Source organism: Balaenoptera musculus, chromosome 3, assembly GCF_009873245.2.
Source record: "Balaenoptera musculus isolate JJ_BM4_2016_0621 chromosome 3, mBalMus1.pri.v3, whole genome shotgun sequence".
Taxonomy (NCBI): domain Eukaryota; kingdom Metazoa; phylum Chordata; class Mammalia; order Artiodactyla; family Balaenopteridae; genus Balaenoptera; species Balaenoptera musculus.
Window position 1 is genome coordinate 149,757,655 of NC_045787.1, and position 24,136 is coordinate 149,781,790.

A 24,136-nucleotide genomic window follows, 5' to 3' on the forward strand; every position below is an offset into this window, starting at 1 on the left:
AATAGAAAACAGCTGGATTTTCATATTCACTTCTGCTTGTAATCTTTTGTGATATGTAGTTTTAGTTGAAGTATGTGAAGAAAATCTGGCTTCACCCAGGTATGTAGTTTACCATTTTAACCATTTTTAAGTGGCATTACAATTTAGTGGCATTAATTTAATTACATTTACATTGTTGTTCAATTACCACTATCCATCTTTTTTTTTTTTTTAATTTATTTTTGGCTACATTGGGTCTTTGTTGCTGCGCGTGGGCTTTCTCTAGTTGCGGTGAGCGGGGGCTACCCTTTGTTGTGGTGCGTGTGCTTCTCATGCAGTGGCTTCTCGTTGTGGAGCACAGGCTCTAGGCATGCGGACTTCAGTAGTTGTGGCACGCAGGCTCAGTAGTTGTGGCACAGGGATTTAGTTGCTCCATGGCATGTGGGATCTTCCCAGACTAGGGATCGAATGTCCCCTGCATTGGCAGGCAGATTCTTAACCACTGCGCCGCCAGGGAAGTCCCACCACTATCCATTTTTAGAACTTTTTCATCGTCCCAAACTGTAACTCTATATGCATTAAACAATTTACTTCCCATTACTGTCTCCACCCAGCCTCTGGTAACCATAATTCTACTTTCTGTTACTATAAAATTTGACTATTCTAGATACCTCGTATAAGTGGAATCAGACAATATTTGTCCTTTTGTGTCTGGCTTATTTCACTTAGCATACGTTTTTAAGATTTATCCATGTCACAACATGTATCAATACTTTATTTTTTTATTGTCAAATAATATTCCTTGTATGAATATACCACAATATCTTTATCCATTCATCAGTTGATAAACATTTGGATTGTTTCCCCTTTCAGTTCTTGTCATTAATGTTGCAGTGGATATTAGTGTACAAGTTTTTGTGTGGACACATGTTTTCATTTCTCTTGGGTATATATCTAGGAGTGGAATTGCTGAATCACATGATAACTATGTTTAACCTTTTGAAGAACTGCCAGACTGCTTCCAAAGAGGCTACACTATTTTACACTCCCAGCAAGGGTATACGATGGTTCCAATTTTTCCACATCCTCACCTACAACTTGTAACATCTGTCTTTTATTATATTATAGTCATTCTAGTGGTTATGAAGTAGTATCTTGTGATTTTGATATGCATTTTTCTGATAGCTAATAATGTAGTACATCTTTTTATATACTTCTTGGTCATTTGTTTATCTCCTTTGGAGAGATGTCTATTCAGATCCTTTGCCCATTTTTAAATTGGATTGTTTGTCTTTTCAATGATGAGTTGTAAAAGTTCTTTATATATACTGTAGATACTAGATGACCCTTATCAGATATATGATTTGTAAATATTTTCTCCCATTCTGTGGGGTTGTCTTTTGACTCTATGTTAGTGTCCTTCAATGCACAAAAGTTTTGAGTTGTGATGAAGTCCAGTTATGTATTTTTTTCTTTTATTGCTTGTGCTTTTAGTGTCTTATCTAAGAAACCATTGCCTAATCCAGGGTCACAAAGATTTTCACCTATGTTTTCTTTTGAGTTTTATAATTTCAGCTCTTGTATTTAGGTCTTTGATGTATTTTGAGTTAATTTTTGTATATAGTGTGGTTTAGGGGGTCAGCTTCATTATTTTGCATGTAAATATCCAGTTGTCTCAGCCTCGTTTGTTGAAACACTATTCTTTCCCCATTGAAGTGTGTCTTAATATTTGAAAACATGAAACCTAGAGGACTACCTGAAGTTAGCCACATGGCAAAGTTTAAAGCCAACTATCAAGGTTAGAGGGCACACAAGTCCTCCAAAAGACCACCCTCACTTCTTTTTTTAATTTTTTTTATTTAATTAATTTATTAATTTATTTTATTTATTCATTCATTCATTCATTCATTTATGGCTGCGTTGGGTCTTCATTGCTGCCCGTGGGCTTTCTCTAGTTGTGTTGAGAGGGGGCTACTCTTTTGTTGCGGTGCGCAGGCTTCTCATTGCGGTGGCTTCTCTTGTTGCGGAGCACGGGCTCTAGGCGCACGGACTTCAGTAGTTGTGGCACACGGGCTCAGTAGTTGTGGCTCGCGGGCTCTAGAGTGCAGGCTCAGTAGTTGTGGCGCACGGGCTTAGTTGCTCCATGGCATGTGGGATCTTCCCGGACCAGGGCTTGAACCTGTGTCCCCTGCATTGGCAGGCAGAATCTTAACTACTATGCCACCAGGGAAGTCCCCACCCTCGCTTCTGACAGCAACTGCAAGTTCAAGGTGTTCCTAAAACCACCTGCAGGTTTGATAATTCACTAGAAGAGCTCACTGAAAGCTATTATAACTCATGGTTACAGTGTATTACAGGGGAAGGATACACATTAAAATCAGCTAATGAAAGAGACACTTAGTGCAGAGTCTTTTTTTTTTTTTTTTAATTTGTTTTTGGCTGTGTTGGGTCTTCGTTTCTTTGCGAGGGCTTTCTCTAGTTGTGGCAAGCGGGGGCCACTCTTCATCGCGGTGCACGGGCCTCTCACTATCGCGGCCTCTCTTGTTGCGGAGCACAGGCTCCAGACGCGCAGGCTCAGTAGTTGTGGCTCACTGGCCTAGTTGCTCCACGGCATGTGGGATCTTCCCAGACCAGGGCGCAAACCCGTGTCCCCTGCATTAGCAGGCAGATTCTCAACCACTGCACCACCAGGGAAGCCCTAGTGCAGAGTCTTGAGTTCTAAACACAAAGATTCCTTACTCCTCTCATGGAATCAGGACATGTTACACTCCTGGCACAACTGTGTGACAATATGCATGAAGTATTACCAACCAGGGAAGCTCACCTCAGCTTCAGTGTCCAGAGTTTTCACTGGGGCTTCATTACACAGGCATGAGTCATTTGATTGGTTGCCTATGTAATTGAACTCAGTCTCTAGGTTGACTGATACTGCATTACCCAAAATCCCCAGCCTAAATTACATGGTTGGTCTTTCTAGGGTGGTCAGCCCTACCCTAGGATCCCATAGCAAAAATACTCTTATCAGGTGTGACATAGATTATCTCCAGAAGTCGAAGGCAGAGATCAGACCTCCTCTTGTGTAAGGCCAAATTTTTTTACTACACTGGGACAAATATCCATTTTCAGGGGCAGAGTTAGGAAAGGAATGAGACTTTTTACTGAAGATCATCTGTCTGCCAGGAATTGTATTAGAATCTTTGTGTATGGTCACCTCATTAATTTTTCAAATTAACCCTGAGAAGTATTGTTTCTTCATTTTGAGCATGAAAAACTGAGGCACAGAATCCAAGCAACTTTTCTGAGTGCTGGAGCTAGGATTCAGACCTAAGTTGCTCTGCTCCAAAGCCAAGCTTCCATCAAACACCAACCCATCAGGATTGCTCCATTGCACAGCTCTGGGGACACGGTCTACATTGCTTTGTTCTCTGTGGTTGGTTTTCCTTACGCTTGTACAGTGAAGCACCTTGTATCCCAGCCACCCTAAATAACACATACCATCTGAATAAAAGCAGTGAGCTTCCAGACAAGTTCCTAGTACTCCTCTACTGTGAATGAATTCTGGCGCCATCACCACACATTGCCTCCCACCATAGCAAGTTAAAGAAAGGTTCATGACTCTTGCACTGTTGGTGGGAGTGTAAATTGATACAGCCACTATGGAGAACAGTATGGAGGTTCCTTAAAAAACTAAAAATAGAATGACCATACAACCCAGCAATCCCACTACTGGGCATATACCCTGAGAAAAGCATAATTCAAAAAGAGTCATGTACCACAATGTTCATTGCAGCTCTATTTACAATAGCCAGGACGTGGAAGCAACCTAAGTGTCCATCAACAGATGAATGGATAAAGAAGATGTGGCACATACATACAATGGGGGAAAAAAGGAACGAAATTGAGTTATTTGTAGTGAGGTGGATGGACCTAGAGTCTGTGATACAGAGTGAAGTAAGTCAGAAAGAGAAAAACAAATGCCGTATGCTAACACATATTATATGGAATCTAAGAAAAAAAAGAAGGTCATGAAGAACCTAGGGGCAAGATGGGAATAAAGACACAGACCTACTGGAGAATGGACTTGAGGATATGGAGAGGGGGAAGGTAAGTTGTGACAAAGTGAGAGAGTGGCATGGACATATATACACTACCAAACATAAAATAGATAGCTAGTGGGAAGCAGCCGCATAGCACAGGGAGATCAGCTCAGTGCTTTGTGACCACCTAGAGGGGTGGGATAGGGAGGGTGGGAGGGAGGGAGACGCAAGAGGGAAGAGATATGGGAACATATGTATATGTATAACTGATTCACTTTGTTATAAAGCAGAAACTAACACACCATTGTAAAGCAATTATACTCCAATAAATATGTTAAAAAAAAAAAAAAAAAAAGAAAGGTTCATGAATATATACTCCCTGGTGACCTGTTTTGAAACACCAGCAATGGTTGTCTCATCTCTTCTAGGTTGATTTGAGCATCATTGAAGCTCTTGCTATTCTTTTCTTCTCAGGCTGCTGTACAGGACAGATTGAATGAGCAAGAGGGTGTACCAAGTGTTTTCAACCCACCACCATCCCGACCCTTGCAAGTTAATACAGCCGACCACAGGATCTACAGCTATGTTGTTTCAAGACCACAACCAAGGGCAAGTTATTTCATAGCTGGAATTTCTCCCTTTTTTATCTTAAAAGTTCTTTCACTTGGTTATGTTGATCTCTGTATGATAGGGACAAAAGAAATATTCAGAATATAAACCTGTTAGCTTGACCTAGCTCCTTGGTAGATTTATTGGGTTTCTCATTTTTCCTTTATTCCTTAATGAACCAATGAAAGTATCCTTTTTTTTCCTGTTTCTATGCCAGTTATTTGAAGAGTTTTCTGTGCCTTGTTTATAGCACTTCATCTACATGTATTTACATGTCTAAAAATGTTTGCTACATGTTTAATAGATCTTCCACTTTTAAGTTAGTGTTTACTGAATTCTTTGTTGCTTCATTTTACTTAATTTTAAGCTACTTCTAGGGAAGTACTTGTAATCTCTGTGGGAGCCTTGGCCATATCTTTGAAATTAGTCTTGAAGGGCTAGCAACAAGGAGGTGGTTCAGTTAAATTCAGCAGGCATTTAAGAGTGTTCCAAGGTTCTTGATATTTTGCTGTTGGAGATCTAGAGATGAATAAAGAGGCATTCTTCCCTCTTCAAATTATTCACAGTCAAATTAGGGAAGTCAGGTGTGTATTCTGATAGTGAACACTCCAGAGAACTTTTTGGAGTTTCTTATTCTTGGAGTTACACTCACCTCTTATACTTGGATTTAGAATTTACTCCATCACTCCTTTTTGTGAAGTACTTGATAACGTTTTAAAAATAGTTTCTAAGTAGCTGTTTTGGGGTATTCTGAAGTAGAATAGCACAGATTCCTAGAGCAATTATATGACTCAAAGAGTAGTTCTAGGGAATTCCCTGACGGTCCAGTGGTTAGGACTCTGCACTTTCAGTGCTGAGGGCCCAGGTTCAATCCCTAGTCAAGGAACTAAGATCCTGCAAGCCGTGTGGTGTGGCCAAAAAAAAAAAGAAAAAGAATTTTTTTTTTTTCTTTTTTAAATTAAAAAAAAAAGGAGTAGTTCTGTATGTGTTCAATGTTTCTCCAGTTTGTTTTGGGCTTGACTGTGTTTGGGACCCTAATGTCCACTAATGGAGCTCCAGAGCTCTAGAGCTCCCTGGCCATGGACACAGAGGGTCTCAGATTAACACAATATACCATATAAGAAATGCTTTGTAAGCTATAGAGCCCTATATATTTGCTAATTAATAATAAGAGCAGCAGTAATCAACACTGTTAAAATAATAAGAGTATTACCAAGCTTAGCAGCTATTTGGAGATTTATAATTGTGGTTAATACAATTATTTGTCATTTATATACAAATGTCCAAGGTAGCAATAGTGGTTATCTTTCTTGTTATTTCTATATACCACATTTTAATGTATTAATTCTAAAAAGGAAAGAATGAATATTTATGATTTGGGGAGGAAAACTTGCAACTGAATTTGACAGCTAATGTAAGTAGCTGCAGAATAAGTGTTCAAGCAGATTTAATACAAACATTATTGTATAAAAGAAAAATATAATAGTATTAGATGAAGTGAGGTCAAAGGTAGTTAGTTTTTAAGAAGGATGAGGTGGGCCAGGAAAAGGGAACCTTGTTTTGCAGAGGGAGAAATTACATGAAAAGGACAAAAAAGAATGAAAATCTTAACTAGCAATTAAGATATTAGGGATTGAGAGAATGATATCTAACTTTGTTTTTGGAATTTCAGGGGCTGCTTGGATGGGGTTATTACTTGATAATGCTTCCATTCCGGTTTACCTATTATACAATACTTGATATATTTAGGTATGTACCTTTGTATGTATGTGTTAGTAGTAACAAGGTAGATGTTGGAGCTGAAACATAGACCAGAATAAGGTTTATGCTCTATCAATTTTGGCTTGCCAGTTTGTCATCAGATTGAATACTTTTCCTGAAGTATTCATACAGCATGAAAATATTTTTGGTTTTTCAGACATAACAACAGATGTTATCATTTTCACAAATAAGTCTGCCTCCCTATCCCACATGTTTGTCCCCCTACATTCCCTAGTTAATCTTCACACCCTTTCCTTTCCAACCTCTGTTATCTTTACTAGCTTCACACTCCTTGTAACTTTTACCCTAAATCATTTTACAACTCATAATCCCAATAAATTCTTTTGCTCTGAGATGACCCACTTTCTTCTAGATTCCTCCTATAACAGTTTCACCATTCTAGACACACCTTCTGTACATTTTCCTCTGTCCTGGCAACCCATAGGTTGCTGGCACTGGAACCCTTCCATATGTGTACCCCCTTGCTTCACACTTTCACCTTTCTTCTTAATTCCTTCATGTACCATTTGGAGAGCTCAGCACAGGAAGCTACAGAAAGGCTGGAAAATGTCAAGGGGCCCAAGTTGCTGGCACATCAGACTTGGGGTGTCTGGTCTGGAACTCAGTAGTAGATGAACCCACACCTAGACTTCATGGAGAACTAAAATGTTTTATGGGCATCCACGCCAACAGATAGAGCTAGAACATGTCATCTGGGCCTTGCATACAGGGCATTCTATACCTTCCTCTAAATGTGGGCTAATCTTTGCCTTGCTCTAGGGAGCAGAGCCTGAAGGTAAGGACCCAGCAGCTGCAGAAGTGTTAGGATCAGACAGTACCTAAGAATGGGCATGTAAGAACCTTTAAAATCATAATGAAGTCTGAGTTGACATCTCTATTTTTTTTTAAAAGCTGATTGTTCTAAATTGTGTTGGCCATTGGAATATATTGTAATGAGAAACAAAAAAATTAAAACCTTTATCCATTCATCAAAATTTGAAAACTTAGAGTAATAAGATAATCCTAGAATACTTGATTTCAGAGAAAGGTATCAAAACATTAATCTTCTTAAGGATTTCTAATCACTCCCCCACATACACAGCTTCTTACCTTTGTTTTTAATTTGCTCTGGAATGTTTGTGTCAATGAGTTGATTTGATTACTCAGGAGGAATTCCAAGTGAAATCATGTGTATATGGGGAATTTGTTAAGGGGATAAGGAATTGGCTCAATATTTGGTAAGGAAGGTATCATAGTTTAGTCAGCTTTTCTATGCTAATATTTCTTCAAGTATATGAATATTGTTTGCTTTCCTTGGGAAAAAATATGCATGGCATGTGTTACTAATTTTAATGCAACTGTATCATCCAAGTAACTTATTTAATGTTACGTAGCACATTGACTTATCAAGCCCCTGCTCCTTTGCCTTTTATGGAAACCCAGGGGATAAATAAATGGTACTATACAAATGTGATAAGATGGGCTCTTTAGAAACAGATGTGTGGTACCATCTTTAACCTTACAGTAACTGCCAGGTCTCCAACTCTGCCAGTGTTGTCTAGATCCATTTTATAACTTCCTCCATGGATGCTATCAACCATAAATCACTGAGCAGAATTTACTTGCCCTGTTGAAGAGCAAGTCAGTCATGACTGCAAGTTTGGATTTGAAATTCTTGTCCATAATTTGAATAGTTTGGGAATGTGGACTCATAATTCAAAATCCCAGGAGAACAGAAAGGAAAGGGAGAGGCAAGTAGAAGAACCAGAAAGAGATATAGCTCTGTTCTAGAACAGCACTGTCTAATAGAACTTTCTGTGATGATGGAAATGTTCTATATCTGCAGTGTCTAGTGTGGAAGCCACTAGCCACATGTGGCTATTGAGCACTTGAAATGTGGCTGGTGTGAGTGAGGAAGTGAATTTTTAAAATTGTATTTAATTAAATTAATTTTCTTGGTAATTTAGATAGCCACATGTGGCTCGTGGCTGCTGTTTTAGACAGTGCTGTTATGGAGAGTCTGGGGGCACAGCCTGACCTGTGATCTTTTTGGATATTGCGTCTTCCTTTCCCAATTCTTATAGCCCTAAATTTTTCTTCAAAAAGCACTCAAGATTTGTTTAGGCCAGTGTTGGAATTTATAATTCTAGTAATTTGCATTCTTCTTAAACAGGCAGTGGTATAACACTTGCTGCTTTGTGGCTTTTGAGCCAGACTGTACTCTCAGGTTTGATGGTCCACTCACAGACCGTTCACCTCCCTTTGCTGCCATGCCCATGGCTCTGCTATAGGAATCTTTACAAACTGGCCCACTCCATATGCACTACAGTAAGCCGATTCATGTGATATTTATTCCTTCCTCCCCAGGTTTGCTCTTCGTTTTATACGGCCTGACCCTCGCAGCCGGGTCACTGACCCCGTTGGGGACATTGTTTCATTTATGCACTCTTTTGAAGAGAAATATGGGAGGGCACACCCTGTCTTCTACCAGGGAACGTACAGCCAGGTCAGTGCCACAAACCATATAGATGCCAATTTATTGATATGATTCTATCCTCAAAGGAAAGCATAGCCTAGCACTGATCATGTCATTCTTTTATTCAGAAACTTTAAATAGCTTTTTATTGCTTACACAAAAAGAGACCAAGCCCTTTAGCTGGGCCCTCCTTGATCTAATCCCAACCTCCTTTTGAGGTCTTTCCTGCATAACTTGTTTCCCTATACCCTAGGTTCCAGCTGACCATTCCCTTAACATACTCTGTACTTTCCCACCTCTGTGCCTTTGCTTTTGCTTTACTGTTTCCTCTATCTAGAATGCCTTCCTCACATTTTGCTAATTGGAATCTTGCCCATCTTTCACCAGCTCATGTCACTCCCCTCTTGTACCCTTTCCTAATTGTTGTGCCCTACCCTGCCTACTTGCAATCTAAAATAGTAGTCTTTCCTTTTGTACTTTCATAGTGGTTTTGTTTTTTTTTTAAACATTATAGCAATTTCACATTCTTCCTTATTTTATAGTTGTTTGTGTTAATGTCTTATTTCCTGTACCAGACTGTAAGCTCCTTGTAGGCAAAGCCTAAGTCTTGGATCCCTCACAGAATTGAATAAGGGGATAGACCATAGACTCAAAGCAACACATCTCATTCAACCCAAACCACACAGACATTCGACTGTTGTTACCTCTCAGGGAGCAAAAATTAGTAGTTCTTTGGGTGTTGGGCATATCTCTAGTTTACCAGAGAAAAATGTAGAAGTAACACCTTATGCCTGAGGGTGGTTCTGCAGCCTCCAGGATTCCTGGATCTATCTGGAGAAAGAGAAAAATGCTTACTCTTGCTTCCTTCTGTGATTCTCCCACATCTGCTTTTTCCCACTGGCTCCTCCCACCCCACTCAACGAGCATTAAGCACCTACTATATGCCACGCATTGTGCTCAGTGCTAGAGATACAGACGTGAATGAGATGGGCGCCTCTCATACACCCTCTTTGCTGTAATCCTGAGGGTAGGCCACCAGTGGTCGTTCAGGAAATCTTAATTAAATTGTAACGTACCTGGGATCCTGCAAATGCAAAAGCATACACAGAAATCTTGGACACTAGCCTTGTCTTTGAGGATCTTTTAAACCCCATGCTCTTTAAAATGCCCTTGGGTCCCTCAGTCCCTCATCCTTGCTTGGTATGTGGCCTTGGATCAGGCTCATCTTCGCAGTATTTTTTATGTTGTAGCTGTAAAGTGGCAAAATTCTCATCTCCCTTTTCAGGTCAGATTCTCCTGTTTATATCTTCCCTTAGATTGTGGGAACAGCTGACTTTTCTGTGATTGGGCGGGGAGGGGGCGTTTTTTTGTCAGCCTGCCTACTCTCATGTGCCTGATAGAATTTAAATCCTAACAACACTAAAAACTTTTTCATTGAAGCTTGTTAGCATGGACTTTCTGTAGGGAGAGAAATGCCAGAGGTATGAAGGTAGGAGCCCAGGAATTTTCTGGTTTTCTTGCTCAGCTTTTTCCCTCATTTCTTCTTTTGTTCCTAAATACATAGCTGTATCCATTAGGACCCTTAGCCTAATTAAAAGTTTGAGACACAGTCATCATCATAATTTGTGATCTTCTGTTTCTCACAGGCACTTAATGATGCCAAACGGGAGCTTCGCTTTCTTTTGGTTTATCTTCATGGAGATGATCACCAGGACTCTGATGAGTTCTGTCGGTAAGTGGATTGATTTTTTTTTTTCCTCTTTTCTGATCTTATCTACTGATAATTTGTAGTAAGCAAGTTCTTCTCATGTCCTCTTCATCCCTCTCCACAGCACCACACTCTGTGCTCCTGAAGTTATTTCACTAATAAACACTAGGATGCTCTTCTGGGCATGCTCCACAAACAAACCTGAGGGATACAGGGGTAAGTCGTGTTTCTTTTGCCTCGTTGAGATTGTTGAGATATCTTTGGAATAATCTGGAAGGACATGCCATTTATTGCATGACTATTCTGTGGCTGACCAATCCTCTCAGCAGTCCTGAGAGATGGGGGTTCTATTACCTCCACTTCATGGTTTAGGAAACAAGCTCAGAGAGTTTAAGCCACTGGCCCAGGATCATACGGTTAGCAAGTTTTGGAGCAAGCTCAGGTCTGTCAGACTCTAGCCCATTCATTACAGTTAACCATTGCCAGAGCCTGTTTTATTTTAAAAAATACCCAGTCCTGGCCAGCAGCTTGCCTTTAATCTTAATGAGCTTTTTACTGAAGAGTTTATTCTTGTCATCAGCAATTTTAGCAGAGCTTCTTGCACAATGAGTTTGAGTACCCTGAGTGCTGATAGGGATTCAGAAAGCTCAGATCTTTGCTGACTATAACTAACTCTCAACTGGAGGTAAATATCTTTAGAAGTCAGTATAAGATATAAAGGCATCTAGTGAAGGAAAATGCTGTTACTTTGCAGCTACTTCTATACAGCAACTTTTGAATATATACTAGCATACCAGGCACTGTGCTAAATCCTGAGAACCAAAGATGCAGCAGATGTTTTGTCTACATCCTAGAATCGGAATTGTTATTCCTAATTGGTTTTTAAACATCTGATAAGTTCCTGCAGTATATGTTTTGCCATTCTCTTAATGGCTTTGGGTGTGAGGAGTGATAAATAGAAGGAGACTAAGGATATTTTTAATAGAAGCTTAAAATCTCTTCTTTCAAATCATAAGGTAAAACAGGTTAAACTCTGTAGTTGTAAAATCTTGGTTATTTGGAAGACCCGTTTTCTAAACTCCTTCAGAACAGAAAAGCTAGCCCTTTTATAGTGGGTGGGGGCGGGTGGGACATAGGAAAAGGGGGTAAGGAAGGGATTGGATAAGAGGAACAAAAGACAGGGAAGATGATGGTGGAGATCCTCACCAGTAACATAAAGCTTGAGACTTGCAGCCTTGTTCCCTTTAGGCTTGACCCCGACACAGGGGAAAATTATGCTGAGCAGTAGCCAGAGTCTTTGTAGATCCTTTTCCTTCCATCAAATAGACATTGTTCTTGAACTCTGCAGCCTGCCCTAGCATCATCATGACAACCACACCCCACCAGAATAGCCTGTCCTACTCTAATCAAATTACCTGGGAATAGGGACACAAATATATAACAATAACAGCAAAAAGATTGAGAAACTAGGAGGGAAAAAGGTAGGCAGGGAATAAATGACACCTCCCTTCTTTCCCAACTGAGACCAAAGCAGTTCTCTCTTGCTTGTTGTGTAAAATCTAAGAATTAATCTGTTTTATCCCTAAGTCCTGCCCTTGATCTTTTGGGTCTTCTTTCTGTCAGTCTCGCAGGCTTTAAGAGAAAACACCTATCCATTCCTGGCCATGATTATGTTGAAGGATCGGAGAATGACTGTGGTAGGACGGCTAGAAGGCCTCATTCAGCCTGATGACCTCATTAACCAGCTGACATTTATCATGGATGCAAACCAGACTTACCTGGTGTCAGAACGCCTAGAGAGGTACAGGGGAGTTCCTGTCTGGAACTGATACCAGCTGTAGACTTGGGTGCCTTACCTGGGGCTCCACAAATCCTGACTTCTTCTCTGTTAGGCAACTTTAAAAGCCTTGTCCATTTAGTGTTAAAATATTTATATATTTTGACCTAAATAACTCCATCAGATCATCTTTTCTTGGAGATGTGATTCAAAATAAAGACAGGACTCTATGCTCAGGAATGTAAATTGTGTCATTTAAAATAGCTGAGCATGATATAAAGAACTTAAATGTAAAAAATGAGGAATGGTTATAACTTGGTTATAACTCCTCCCCCATCACATAAATAATGTACATTAATTAATGTAGAAAATTCAGGAAACATAGAAAAGCACAGAAGAAATTTTAAATCACTCATAGTCCTACCACCACTTTTAACATTCTGGGATATTTTCTTTTAATTTTTATTTTATTTTTTTTAAATTTTTATTTATTTATTTATTTATGGCTGTGTTGGGTCTTCGTTTCTGTGCGAGGGCTTTCTCTGGTTGCGGCAAGCGGGGGCCACTCTTCATCGCGGTGCACGGGCCTCTCACTATCACGGCCTCTCCTGTTGCGGAGCACAGGCTCCAGACGCGCAGGCTCAGCATTGTGGCTCACGGGCCTAGTCACTCCGCAGCATGTGGGATCTTCCCAGACCAGGGCTCGAACCTGTGTCTCCTGCATTGGCAGGCAGACTCTCAACCACTGCACCACCAGGGAAGCCCTCTTTTAATTTTATAGACACAGACACACACACTCCTACATACATACACAATTTTTTGGAGAGAAAAAGAAATATCCCAAAATGTTACAGTGTTTTCTCTTTGATTAGTAGAACTCTGAATAAGATGTTTCTATATTTTTCACATCTTCTAAAATGTGTGTATGTGGTTTTTTGGTTTTATGAAAGCAACATACACAAAAATGTTGTAACCCAGAAAGGTATTTACCTATAAAATATGATCCCGCTGATCATCTTATGGCAATAATATTGTGTTACTTCTATTAGGATTGGGGGGAAAGGATAGTTTTACATGGAAAGTTAAAAAGAGAGGGAAAAGCTTGCCATTTTTCTGCCAAATTAAAGTAAGAAAAGAGATGGCTTATTCACATTCTGCATGAAAATCTGAATCCCTTATGGTAGTGTTAACTGATCATCTGCCAAGATTGTCAACCTTTTTAACCCCCTAAAAAATTTCAATATAAGAAAACACAGAGCTTTGTGAGATTTATTTTTTCCCTCTATGCTTTTGATCTGTCCACAGGGAAGAACGAAACCAGACCCAGGTGCTGAGACAACAACAGGATGAGGCCTACCTGGCCTCTCTCCGGGCTGACCAGGAGAAAGAGAGGAAGAAGCGTGAGGAGCGGGAGCGGAAGCGGCGGAAGGAGGAAGAGGTGCAGCAGCAGAAGCTGGCAGAGGAGAGGCGGCGGCGGGTGAGGGGCCTGTCTTATTTACTTCTGCTGACTCCCACACTGGTCTTTTCTCCAGTGTGAAAGGGAAAAACTAGGTGATAGGATTGTGAGGGATTTAAATTCTCCATGCCATTTTAATATTTACTACATTTTCACAAAAAGCATTTTTTAATTGTTTAAAAAGTTTATTAAAACAAACACAAGTGTAAGTAAAAGTTAGTCAGAACAGCTCTGTTCCATGAAAAGTAAGTATAAATAGATAATAAGCAATTCAATATGCTAATTCACAGCAGTAGATTTTAAGCATTCATTCTTTTTTTTTTTTTTAATAAATTTTATTTATTTATTTATTTTTTGGCTGCGTTGGGTCTTCGTTGCTGCACGCGGGCTTTCTCTAGTTGGGGTGAGCGGGGGCTACTCTTTGTTGCGGTACACGGGCTTCTCATTGTTGTGGCTTCTCTTGCTGCGGAGCACGGGCTCTAGGCGCATAGGCTTCAGTAGTTGTGGCTTGCGGGCTCTAGAGCTCAGGCTCAGTAGTTGTGGCACACGGGCTTAGTTGCTTCGCGGCATGTGGGATCTTCCCGGGCCAGGGCGCAAACCTGTGTCCCTTGCATTGGCAGGCAGATTCTTAACCGCTGCGCCACCAGGGAAGCCCAAGCATTCATTCTTAGTACCAGTGTTTAGCTCATCTGACATTTTATTCATCATCTTGTTTCATTGCATATTGCTGCTTGATTATATAACCAGGGTCTTTTAGTCATTCCCTTTTTTCTAAAAGTTACATACCTTAACATAATCAATAAATAATACATGTGATGCAGTAGTATGTAATCAAATAAATATAATTTGAATTAGGGTGTTTCTGACCCTTGCCAAGAAGTTTTTCTTCTGATACTGGTCATTAATTTTTCGTCTGACTGCCCAGTAAACCTACATGATGTGATTGTGTTTCTTGTTTCCTTGTTCCCTAATTGGAGCCATAGCCTCACCTTTGCTTTGTGTCTCTACAGAATTTACAAGAGGAGAAGGAAAGGAAGTTGGAGTGCCTGCCCCCGGAGCCTTCCCCTGATGACCCTGAAAGTGTCAAAATCATTTTCAAATTACCCAATGATTCTCGAGTAGAAAGACGATTCCACTTTTCACAGTCTCTAACAGTAAGAACTGCCTAAGTTGTGTGAAGTGTGTATAAAGTCTGGGCTGTCTGGGCTGTAGATATGGAAACTTTTAAAGACTCTCAAGAGTGTTGTTGCTATATCTGCTGCTCTGATGAACAGGGGAGGAAGGAGGTGGGGCAGAGAGAAGAGTGCACTGAATTATTGTAGGTTCCTTCAGGTCTAGCTGCCAACTCAAAGCAGTTATTAAGGTTTCATTTTATCATGTTTGAGCTCTGCTAAGAAGAAAAGATACCTTACCAAGAAGTCCCACAAAAGACTTGTATGTTGGAGGTGGGAGGCTCTTCCAAGCTGCTCGACTTGCATTGGCTTTAGAATACCACCAGAACCCCTTGCTGTGTAGAAAAAGCTCTATCCCCGCTGCCCTAGAAGGACTGGAATTACACAGCTGAATATAAGTGCATGTGCAGCTTGCATGCAGTTGTCACTCTTTCTACTCAGCCCATTAGAAGCCCCACTTAGTAGGGCTACCTTGTATATCTGGTGTCCATAGGTAAATAGTGTTTGTCATTGCATAAGGATGTAGTTAAAAGCAGAGACTCAGAGTCTCACAGAATGAAGATCAAATTCTCATTGTTCCAGTGTTAATAGATGTGTTTCCTTGGTCAGTTTACTTAATCTCTAAGCCTCAGTTTCTTCATCTGTAAAATGGGTATAATAGTCACTCTCTAATAGGATTGGTAGGATTAAGTTCATATGTAAAGTGCTCAACATTGTGCCTGGCTCATGGTAAGCATTCAAACGCTATTGTTTTTGGTGTTTATTATCAGAAGGAAGTTCCTGTTTATACTGAGCGTTGGTAAGTTGCCTTTCCAAGTTTACAACTATAATAGATTCTGCCATTTCCCTGATCATTTGAAATAATCAAGAATAAACTGCATAATAGAAATGTGGATGCTCTGTAGTCAGGTGAGGCTGGGTAGCACATTCATTACTTCTCCTGTTTAACTGGAAAACATTGGACAAGTTACAGAGTCTCTTATAGGGCCTCAGATATATCCCGTATGTAAAATGGAAATATAACCTGTCCTCTGATAACATTAAACTGAAGGTATGTCAGGCACTGTGCTAGGCACCCTAGGGGTTATGCAGGTGAGTAAAGCGTGGTTCTGGAATTCATGGAGCTTACTGACCAGTAAGGAATGTAAGACGATTCAAAGAGCTAATTCAGAGTAAAACGTTGTGAGGCATCCTGGTGAGAGAGAAACAATGGCTTCCTCATTTTATTTGTTTATCTCTCATTTATACATTGATTTATATGGGGGAAGGTGCTCACATCTCTAACTTTGGATTTTTTAGTTGGGAATAACATGAATGAGCCTCACACAGGACCTAGCATGTAGTAGATGGTTTCTAAATGTTCATTCCCTTTCCTTGATGTGTTACCTAACTACTGTTTTCTGTGTGGGTATTAGCTTGCAGCCATGTTCACTGACAGTTTCTCTGTAGTATGCCCAAGCGCTTATGGAGCTTTTACTCCCCAAACTCTCATTATCATTTTGTATATGAAAAGCCTAACCAAAATTTCCTCTCTTGAGAGTTTTGGAGGAAAATCTATTAGAATTGTGGAATAGAATAGACTTTTAGCCAAAGGGGAACCAACCCATTTGTTAAATATTTAATCCTTGTAGGCTTTTTAAATACGTTCACACTAAAAGTTATTTTTTAAAGAAGAAAAAAACTTCAGATGGAGAGAAATAATTAGTAAATGGGGACAAGGGTCAGATGGGAAAGAAAGAAGTGTAAGAGGAGAGGTGTATTGGCAGTGCTGGCCTTTCATTTGACATTCATAGAGTTAATAACATGTAACTGAATAATGAGTTACAGTTTTTTAGTGCTCTTGCAGACTTTGTGTGATCTTCCTGTGAGCTCTACCCTTTATAAATACTCTCAATGAGTGAATGTTCAGCGAAATGCTAAGTTTGTGCATGATGCCCAGCTCTTGACAGGGGTTAAAGGCAAGGATAAACTGTAGAAAAATCTCTAGCCTTCAAGAGTGGGCAGAAAAGTGGCAGCTGACTTTCTCCTAAATGAATGCATGTAAGAGAGAAACTAAATTATACTCAGCCCAGAAATCATTTTTCTATCCATTATGAACCAAAAGGGACCTGTAGAGGTGATTTCGTCTGTTTCCTGATGGTATTGGCGCATTGCCAATGATAAACAGAAAATACCAGTGTTGTATCAGTGTTGAGTATTGTCAAGCAGTGACTGAAAAGGAAGCAAGATATTTTGCCCTTCTGTAAAAGCCTTGTTGGGTTCATACCAAGAATACTTGATGCAAGTCTAACTGATGCATCTCAAGAAAAGAAAAGGAGAATGAATGTTAATGGAAATTGCAAAGACAGAGAAAGGAACTGAAAGTGATTAAGGTTGATGGACCAAAATATGAGAATTTTGTAAAATCATGAATGGATTAAGTGAGAGGAAAATGAATTTACTCCTTAAATGGATTTGTAGCAATAGCCTCTTCAGGCAGAGAGGAATAAACTTATGAGAGGTGGAACAAAAAGGAAATAGAAATAGATTCCCTCAAAAAAGTAAGGGTAACTTCAATGGGGTGCTCCTGATCTTTGGGATGGACCTGAAAGAGGTTAGCAGTGCCCTTCACTGCACATCCCTTAGAGTCTTGTTAAAAACAGAATTTGAGGTAAAGAGGACCATAGATCAGATCCAGGGTGCCTGTTCTTAATGTGTGGCGTTAAGAGACAGGGGAGAATAAGAATTTACCTTACCTTGCCAGATCCAGACCAGAGTGAAGAGGGCTTTCTCACAGAAGAGAGTCTACGTGGAGGGTGTCAGATCTCGATCAAGTGAAGGAGGTGTGCATATGTGGGGGCACCCAGTGCAGAGAAGTCAGAGCCCAAGTGTCCTGGGGTGGGTGTTAAATCCAGAACCAGGTAAGGAGGGTGTACATGAGGAGAGGGGAATCAACTTATGGCTCTCAGTATACAGGGGGAAATAAAGATATAGATGCATATATGTATGTACACATTGTCTGGCTTTCTCCACAGAGGGTGCTTGGGAACATCAGCACCCCAACAGCAGTGAACATACCTAGCACCTAGATCATGGTTGTTATTTATTTATTTTCTGTTTTTTCATTTTTGGCCGCACCACACAGCATGCAAGGTCTTAGTTCCCCAACCAGGTATCAAACCCATGCTCCCTGCAGTGGAAGCGTGGAATCCTAAACACTGGACCTCCAGGGAATTCCCTAGATCATGGTTTTTAAATGCATTGTCCATTAAGAAGAATCACAGTTCCTTGGAGACATGGCTGATTCCAGGACTGGGACAGGGAAAATACAAGATTAGCCTGGAACACCTTGTGCCACAAAGCAAGGAATTAGTCAAAGAACGATGGAGACATGTCAGAAAGACACGGAGGCCAGCTTGACTGGGCTTCTCGGACTCCATCTGAAACAGTTTGAACATTAGAACCTATTGAATAAAATAGGAAAGCATGGCCCTATATTAATATAAATAAATAAATTGAAGAAAGTTTGAGGAGCCGAATGTCTCCGTAGTTTTAGAGTACCTCCCCACAAAATACTCATTAATAACAAAGGAGAAAAGACTAACTTAGAGCGGAGAGGCCTGGCAGGCACCATCTTAATCAAGTGGTCACAGTGGACATCATAGGTAATGGAGCAAAATGAAATTCTACTCCACCTGAATAGGATGCATTGAGTAGAGCACAACATCATTTCTGTAATACTCCTGTCAAAGATGCATAACTGGAATCTAATCATGAGTAAACATCAGATAAACGAATTGAGAGACAAAGTAACTGACCAGTAATCTTTAGGAGTGTCAAGGTCATGAAAGTCAAGGAAATCCTGAGGATTTGTTCCAGGCTAAAAGGAGCAGACTTAGGAGATGGTGACAACTACTAAATGCAATATACAATTTAAAACTGGATCCTTTTGCTATAAAAGGCAACTGCCAAAACTTGAATGGGGCCTGAATAAAAATTTAATGTACATTATTATATTACAGTAATAATGTATCAGTTAAGTTTCCTGATTTTGAGGGTTGTATTATGAAGGTGATTGCCCTGTTTGTAAGATATACACAAGTATTCTGGGGTGATGGGACATTCAGTTGGTAGCTCGCTTTCAACTGGTTCAAAGAAAAAATTCTGTACCTATGCTTCCAACTTTTCTGTAACTCTTGATTATTTGTTTGTTAAAAATGTTTAACTTTATATCAGACAGGTTTTCAAAAAAGAAACAGATGGGTCAATTCAGAGTAGGACTAGCATCGGGCTGTGTAATAAATCTCTTAAAAGAGCTGCCCGACATGTTTGCTCTGTGAAATGGATCGACTTTGAAGTGGAATTTCAATCTAATGTGATTACTTCATATCTCCAAGTTACCCTGGGGAGAGCTGGGGTATATTTGATTTCATGGTTGTGTGTGTGTTTGTCTTTGTCTTTTTCTCACTGCCCTTCTTTTTCTATAGGTAATAGAAAATTACCTTCTTTTTCTGCAGGTAATCCACGACTTCTTATTCTCCTTGAAAGAAAGCCCTGAAAAGTTTCAGATTGAAGCCAATTTTCCCCGGAGGGTGCTGCCCTGCACCCCTTCAGAGGAGTGGCCCAACCCCCCCACACTGCAGGAGGCCGGACTCAGCCACACAGAAGTTCTCTTTGTTCAGGACCTAACAGACGAATGACACTTTTTCTTCCTCTCCTTTTCCACCCCAATCCCTAAAAGAAATGGAAAAAAAAAACAAAAAAATAAGAGAGAGAAATTCATATTATTATTATTATAATACAATATTTTTTTTAAAAGACTGCTGCATCCTAAGGAAGGATCAGAAACCATGCTGCCTGCAAAAGTCACCACCTTTGTGTGCACGCGAGGTTAGCAGTGAACGTTCCTGCTGGCAAGCCCACCCTTCCCTACTGCCTCTGCACCACACACCTTCCAATGAAAGGAGACTCTTCACCTCCAACCCAGCCGTTGTCCCAACTGGGGAAGGGGACATTCCAACTAGATCTCATTCATTCTTGCTTTTATGGAAAATAAAAGTGAAAAAACCTCCAACAACCAGCTACTGCAGCATCTCCTGAGGACTTGCTTCTTCCACCTCTGGAGAAGAGAGGGAAGGGAAGGCACAGAGCAGAGATGTTCCTTGAACTTCCCACAATTTACGAAAAACTTTAAATTTTTTGTTGTTGTTGCTTTGTAATGACCAAAGGAATGAGGCTGACATAGGTGTATTTTTTTTCCTTAACATCATTTGATAAAGAGCCATTTCTTAAACCCATGAGTTCTTGCCCTGGGCTCCTTAGCCCACAAGAGTGTAATAAAGGTGTCCCAGGCTGGTTTGTGCTTATTTCTGCCATTGTCCCTCTCACGTTCCCAGAGAGGTTCTTTTTGGTCCAACTCTTGCTGTCCTTTCTTGCCGCCTATGCACCCCACTTGGTACAATGGGAGGAAATCTGGGTTTGTGGCCCTACAAAGGCTGTGTATGTACAGATACACCCATATACATGGTATGAACTCCGTGTAGACTAACCTATATGTACAACTGCAGCTTTTCCTTGGAATCTGGACCAGGTGGTCATTATGGGATCTGAACCAAAGGATATGTGTTCTGACACGTGCATGCTATTCCTGCCCAGCCCTGAGCTTTCCTGAATTGCCAAGCTTGGTGCCTTTCCCGAGGACTAGCAGGGTCTGTGGTGGAACCAGCAGAACCATGTGAGAGTACCCCGCCTGTCTCACTGGGAATGTGGTGGTGGTGGTGGTGGTGTTTTAAGGGTTGAAAGAACCGGAGGCCTTGAAGGGAGCCAAGACAGAACTCAGCCTGTGTAAAGTGTCGGAAGGCACATTTCAGTTTTTGATGTAGCCACCTGCTGGGGGCAGTTTTATCCTCTCCCTCTATTGCTGTGTTGAAGCAGTAGGGGTTTTTCCCTCTGATGTCTCATCTGTGGTTGAGTTTATGGTAATGGGTACTGGGGTCAGGCCATGTATTCACAGATGTCAGCGTGAGCTGACAAGTATTCCAAAGTGTTCTGTAGCTAGACTTGCAGAACTTGTAACACTGCAACCTACTGAAGTTACTGAAGTTATTGCAGTTCCCTAGCATGCTGTGAGGCCAGGGGTTCATGTCAACATAAAGCATAACTTGCTAGATTTGCAGCCTCCAAAGGCTTACTCTTAGCTAAAACCTAAGGACCATTCTTTTAGGTAGCAGTGATGTGACTGCTCTTCTCTGCCACCCTTAGTGGTTGGGGTAAACACCAAGGGGCAGGGTGAGGAGCCCCATGGGTATCACCTGGGGAGCCTGAGAATTTCCCAGTGGCCTTGGCACAGGTGTCTACAGCACCATCTCCAGGAAACTTTAATTCTGCTCCTGGCTGCCTGTTTTTCTTTCACTTTGTTTCCTGCTGTCCCAAGTCCAGATGAGTGGGAAATCGCTTTCCGACTGTTGTCATAAAATGTGTCTGGAGTGACTAAGGATAAACCATGTTCTCCACTCTACCTTACGCAAAGTCTGCTTCCTGCTGACAACCATGCAAAGATGAATTTTTCCACTTAACTCAGAGCCACCCTGCCTGTCTGGAACGCAGAGCTGTTTCCCTGCATAGGAGGGTATTAAGGACCTTCACCAGGCTGGGTGTACCAAGTATCTTTTCCACACCTCTTCGGGAAGTTGTAAATTTTTTTCTTAATAATTCAATCTGCATCTTATTCTATGATGTGCACTTTACGCCTCTTGCCTTTTGATAACTTGTCCAGTGAAGGAGGTAAGATGCCAGAGTATTAAAGTCTATTCGTGTTGGTACAACTCTTGGGATGGCCTGTCCATTTACTTTAGTTTTCAAGAGACTCCACCTGAAACACATGCTTCTTCCTAGTGTTGAAACACCCCCTGCTTTACTCAGTCCTGGTTCCTGTCTTCATGCTGACCTAGACCTGCTGCCTAGGTGCCATCTCCTTTCCTCCATGAAAGATGCACATTTTGTCAACACCAGTACAATCTGTATGTTACTCCCAAGGACCTCGGAACTTGATGGGACCTGCAAGTGAGAAAACACTGAGAAGCCAGTGATGTGATCTGCAAGCATTTGCTCTTTCCAAATCACCTCCTGATTATTTCAGCTGTTGTTTCCAAATGGCAAGTCATCAACTAAACAAAAACACTTGTTTCCAGTTTTGTTCTGTACTCCCAAGACTAGATTCAGCTGAATTTCCATAGGAAATGACCAAGCAAAGATACCTAATTGAAGTCAGTCGAATTTCTGCAGCCTCAGTCTTTTCTTTCACTTCTGCAGAATTTCCTGCAGCAAATACTTCTTTCTCCTTGCTTGTTTCCACTATGATGTTTGGATAAGAGATGGCCAATGGAGAATATTTCTTTAAAAAATAAAAGCTAAAAAGAACCTAGAATCTTCAACTGAGCAGTCATGAAAATTGCTAATGGTGCCAAGGCCAAGGAAAAAGTTACAGAAAATGACTGTGGGAAGGAGTGATAACCACCAGAATGCAAAATCAGGAGTGTATTATCTGGTGCTTGAACAAGGAGCTCCACTTTACAACTGGTTTTTTTTTAGGACTTGTGAGGGATGCAGCAACAGGAAATCCATCCACAAAGGATGCAGTGCCCCAACTTGTACTGCACCTGAATAGTTACGTGATAATTTACTGAAGAAATCTAGTGTACTTTAAATTTTTTTCATAAAAGTTTACATTGTATTGTAGGTTAACATTAAATGTTTTATAACAAAAATTTCCTAACAAGTTGTGGGTCTTTCTGTCTAGGGGAGATCTGGTGGATGTTTCTCTGTCTGAAGGCAAGGTTGGAAAACACCAGGAGAGGGAACAGAGGGAACATTGCCAAGAAGCAAGGAGTTAAAACAGACCTTCTACAATGTGTTCCTGTGGAAAATGGCAGCTCAGGCAGTGTGCTTTAGTAGAAGGAGCTGGCAGATCTGGGTTCAAATTGGGGCTCTGTCATTTGTCAGCCTTATGACCTCAGACAAGTTTTTTAGCTTCCATGAGCTTTAGTTTCCCCAACTGAAAACACCATCTGCCTCAGGATAGGCTTGTAGATTAAAAGATTAAATCAAATAAATGAAAAAAAAACCTTAAAAAATGTATATGAAGCACCTGACACAGGTGTCATTAAGTATTTGTTCCCCTTTCTCTAAGGAAGTGTATTTTGAAGGTATATTTTCTGGCATTAATAACTATCAGTTTCTTAAGGCATGTCATTTCTCCTGCCAGAACAGACCCATGTCCTTGCAAATGAGTGGCAAGAGAAGAGTCACTTTGGATCTAACAGATTCTGGACTATTGGAACTATGCTCCTAGGTATTTTTGCTCATATTTTCATTTCTGAGAGGAAATTTAAGCCTCAATTCTTTGCCTTTCTCTTTCCCACTGTCTGTCCTGGGCAAAGAACTCATTTCTGTGAGTATGGATTCTTGTCACCTTCAGAGTCTGCCCTGTTGCTTATCCAAAGGTGTGTAGGTGGGTATGCATGTGTTTGTGTGTATATAATTTTTTTGAATGCACATCTTAAGTGTAAACTAGAATGTCTTCTTCGTCTAGTAAGTTTTCAAGAAGAGTTTATTCACCTTAGGTCAGAATCCACTAAAAATGAATACTTTGCAATTGTGAAGCTTACATATAAAAATTTTGCCATCGATTAATAGAGTCAAGGAAGATGCAGACTCTGATGCCAGATACACCTGGTCTCAAATCCTGACTGGGGCTGTGATTTTGGCCAACTAACCTCAACTCTCTAGGCTTCAGTTTCATCATCAGTAAAATAGGGCCAACTGTACCATTTCCACGAAGATTCAGTGAATTGCTGCTGCAGATTGCCTGGCACATAATAAGTGTTGGGTAAAAGCTCCTATTACTGTTTTCCAGTTTGTAGTTTGCCCCCTGCTAGCAATTCACCCCATATGGATCAAGGAAGGAGAGAAAAAGGGGAGGGGTTGAGGCTTTGCTTATGGGCAAATAGTGCCCGACACTTTTTTCTTGACACACTTCCATCATTGCAGTTGGAACTCCATGTGTGCTTTTACCTTGATGGAGCCACAAGCCCCGAGCCCCCAGAGTCCCTTCCTCTTGCCTCTTCTGCCACTTTGATGCACTGTCCTCCAGGGCAAACTCCCAAAGCACATGCCATCTGTTT

General features: G+C 40.7%; 1 protein-coding gene across 3 annotated transcripts in view; it reads left to right on the top strand.

Annotated features, from left to right (window-relative positions):
- The window catches only part of FAF2 (Fas associated factor family member 2), a 60,644-nt gene extending 38,866 nt beyond the window's left edge, over nt 1-21,778 (top strand). The window contains exons 3-11 of one of the 3 annotated variants that reach the window (XM_036846463.1): nt 4,491-4,625; nt 6,298-6,374; nt 8,754-8,892; nt 10,509-10,594; nt 10,695-10,786; nt 12,194-12,371; nt 13,653-13,824; nt 14,814-14,957; nt 19,442-21,778. In XM_036846463.1, the coding sequence (XP_036702358.1) occupies nt 4,491-4,625; nt 6,298-6,374; nt 8,754-8,892; nt 10,509-10,594; nt 10,695-10,786; nt 12,194-12,371; nt 13,653-13,824; nt 14,814-14,957; nt 19,442-19,654 (1,236 nt within the window). In that variant the 3' untranslated portion in view covers nt 19,655-21,778. The remainder of the gene's footprint in view (nt 1-4,490; nt 4,626-6,297; nt 6,375-8,753; nt 8,893-10,508; nt 10,595-10,694; nt 10,787-12,193; nt 12,372-13,652; nt 13,825-14,813; nt 14,958-19,441) is intronic. The other 2 variants (XM_036846464.1, XM_036846465.1) reach the window with 2 other exon arrangements.
- Nucleotides 21,779-24,136: the final 2,358 nt, after the last annotated feature.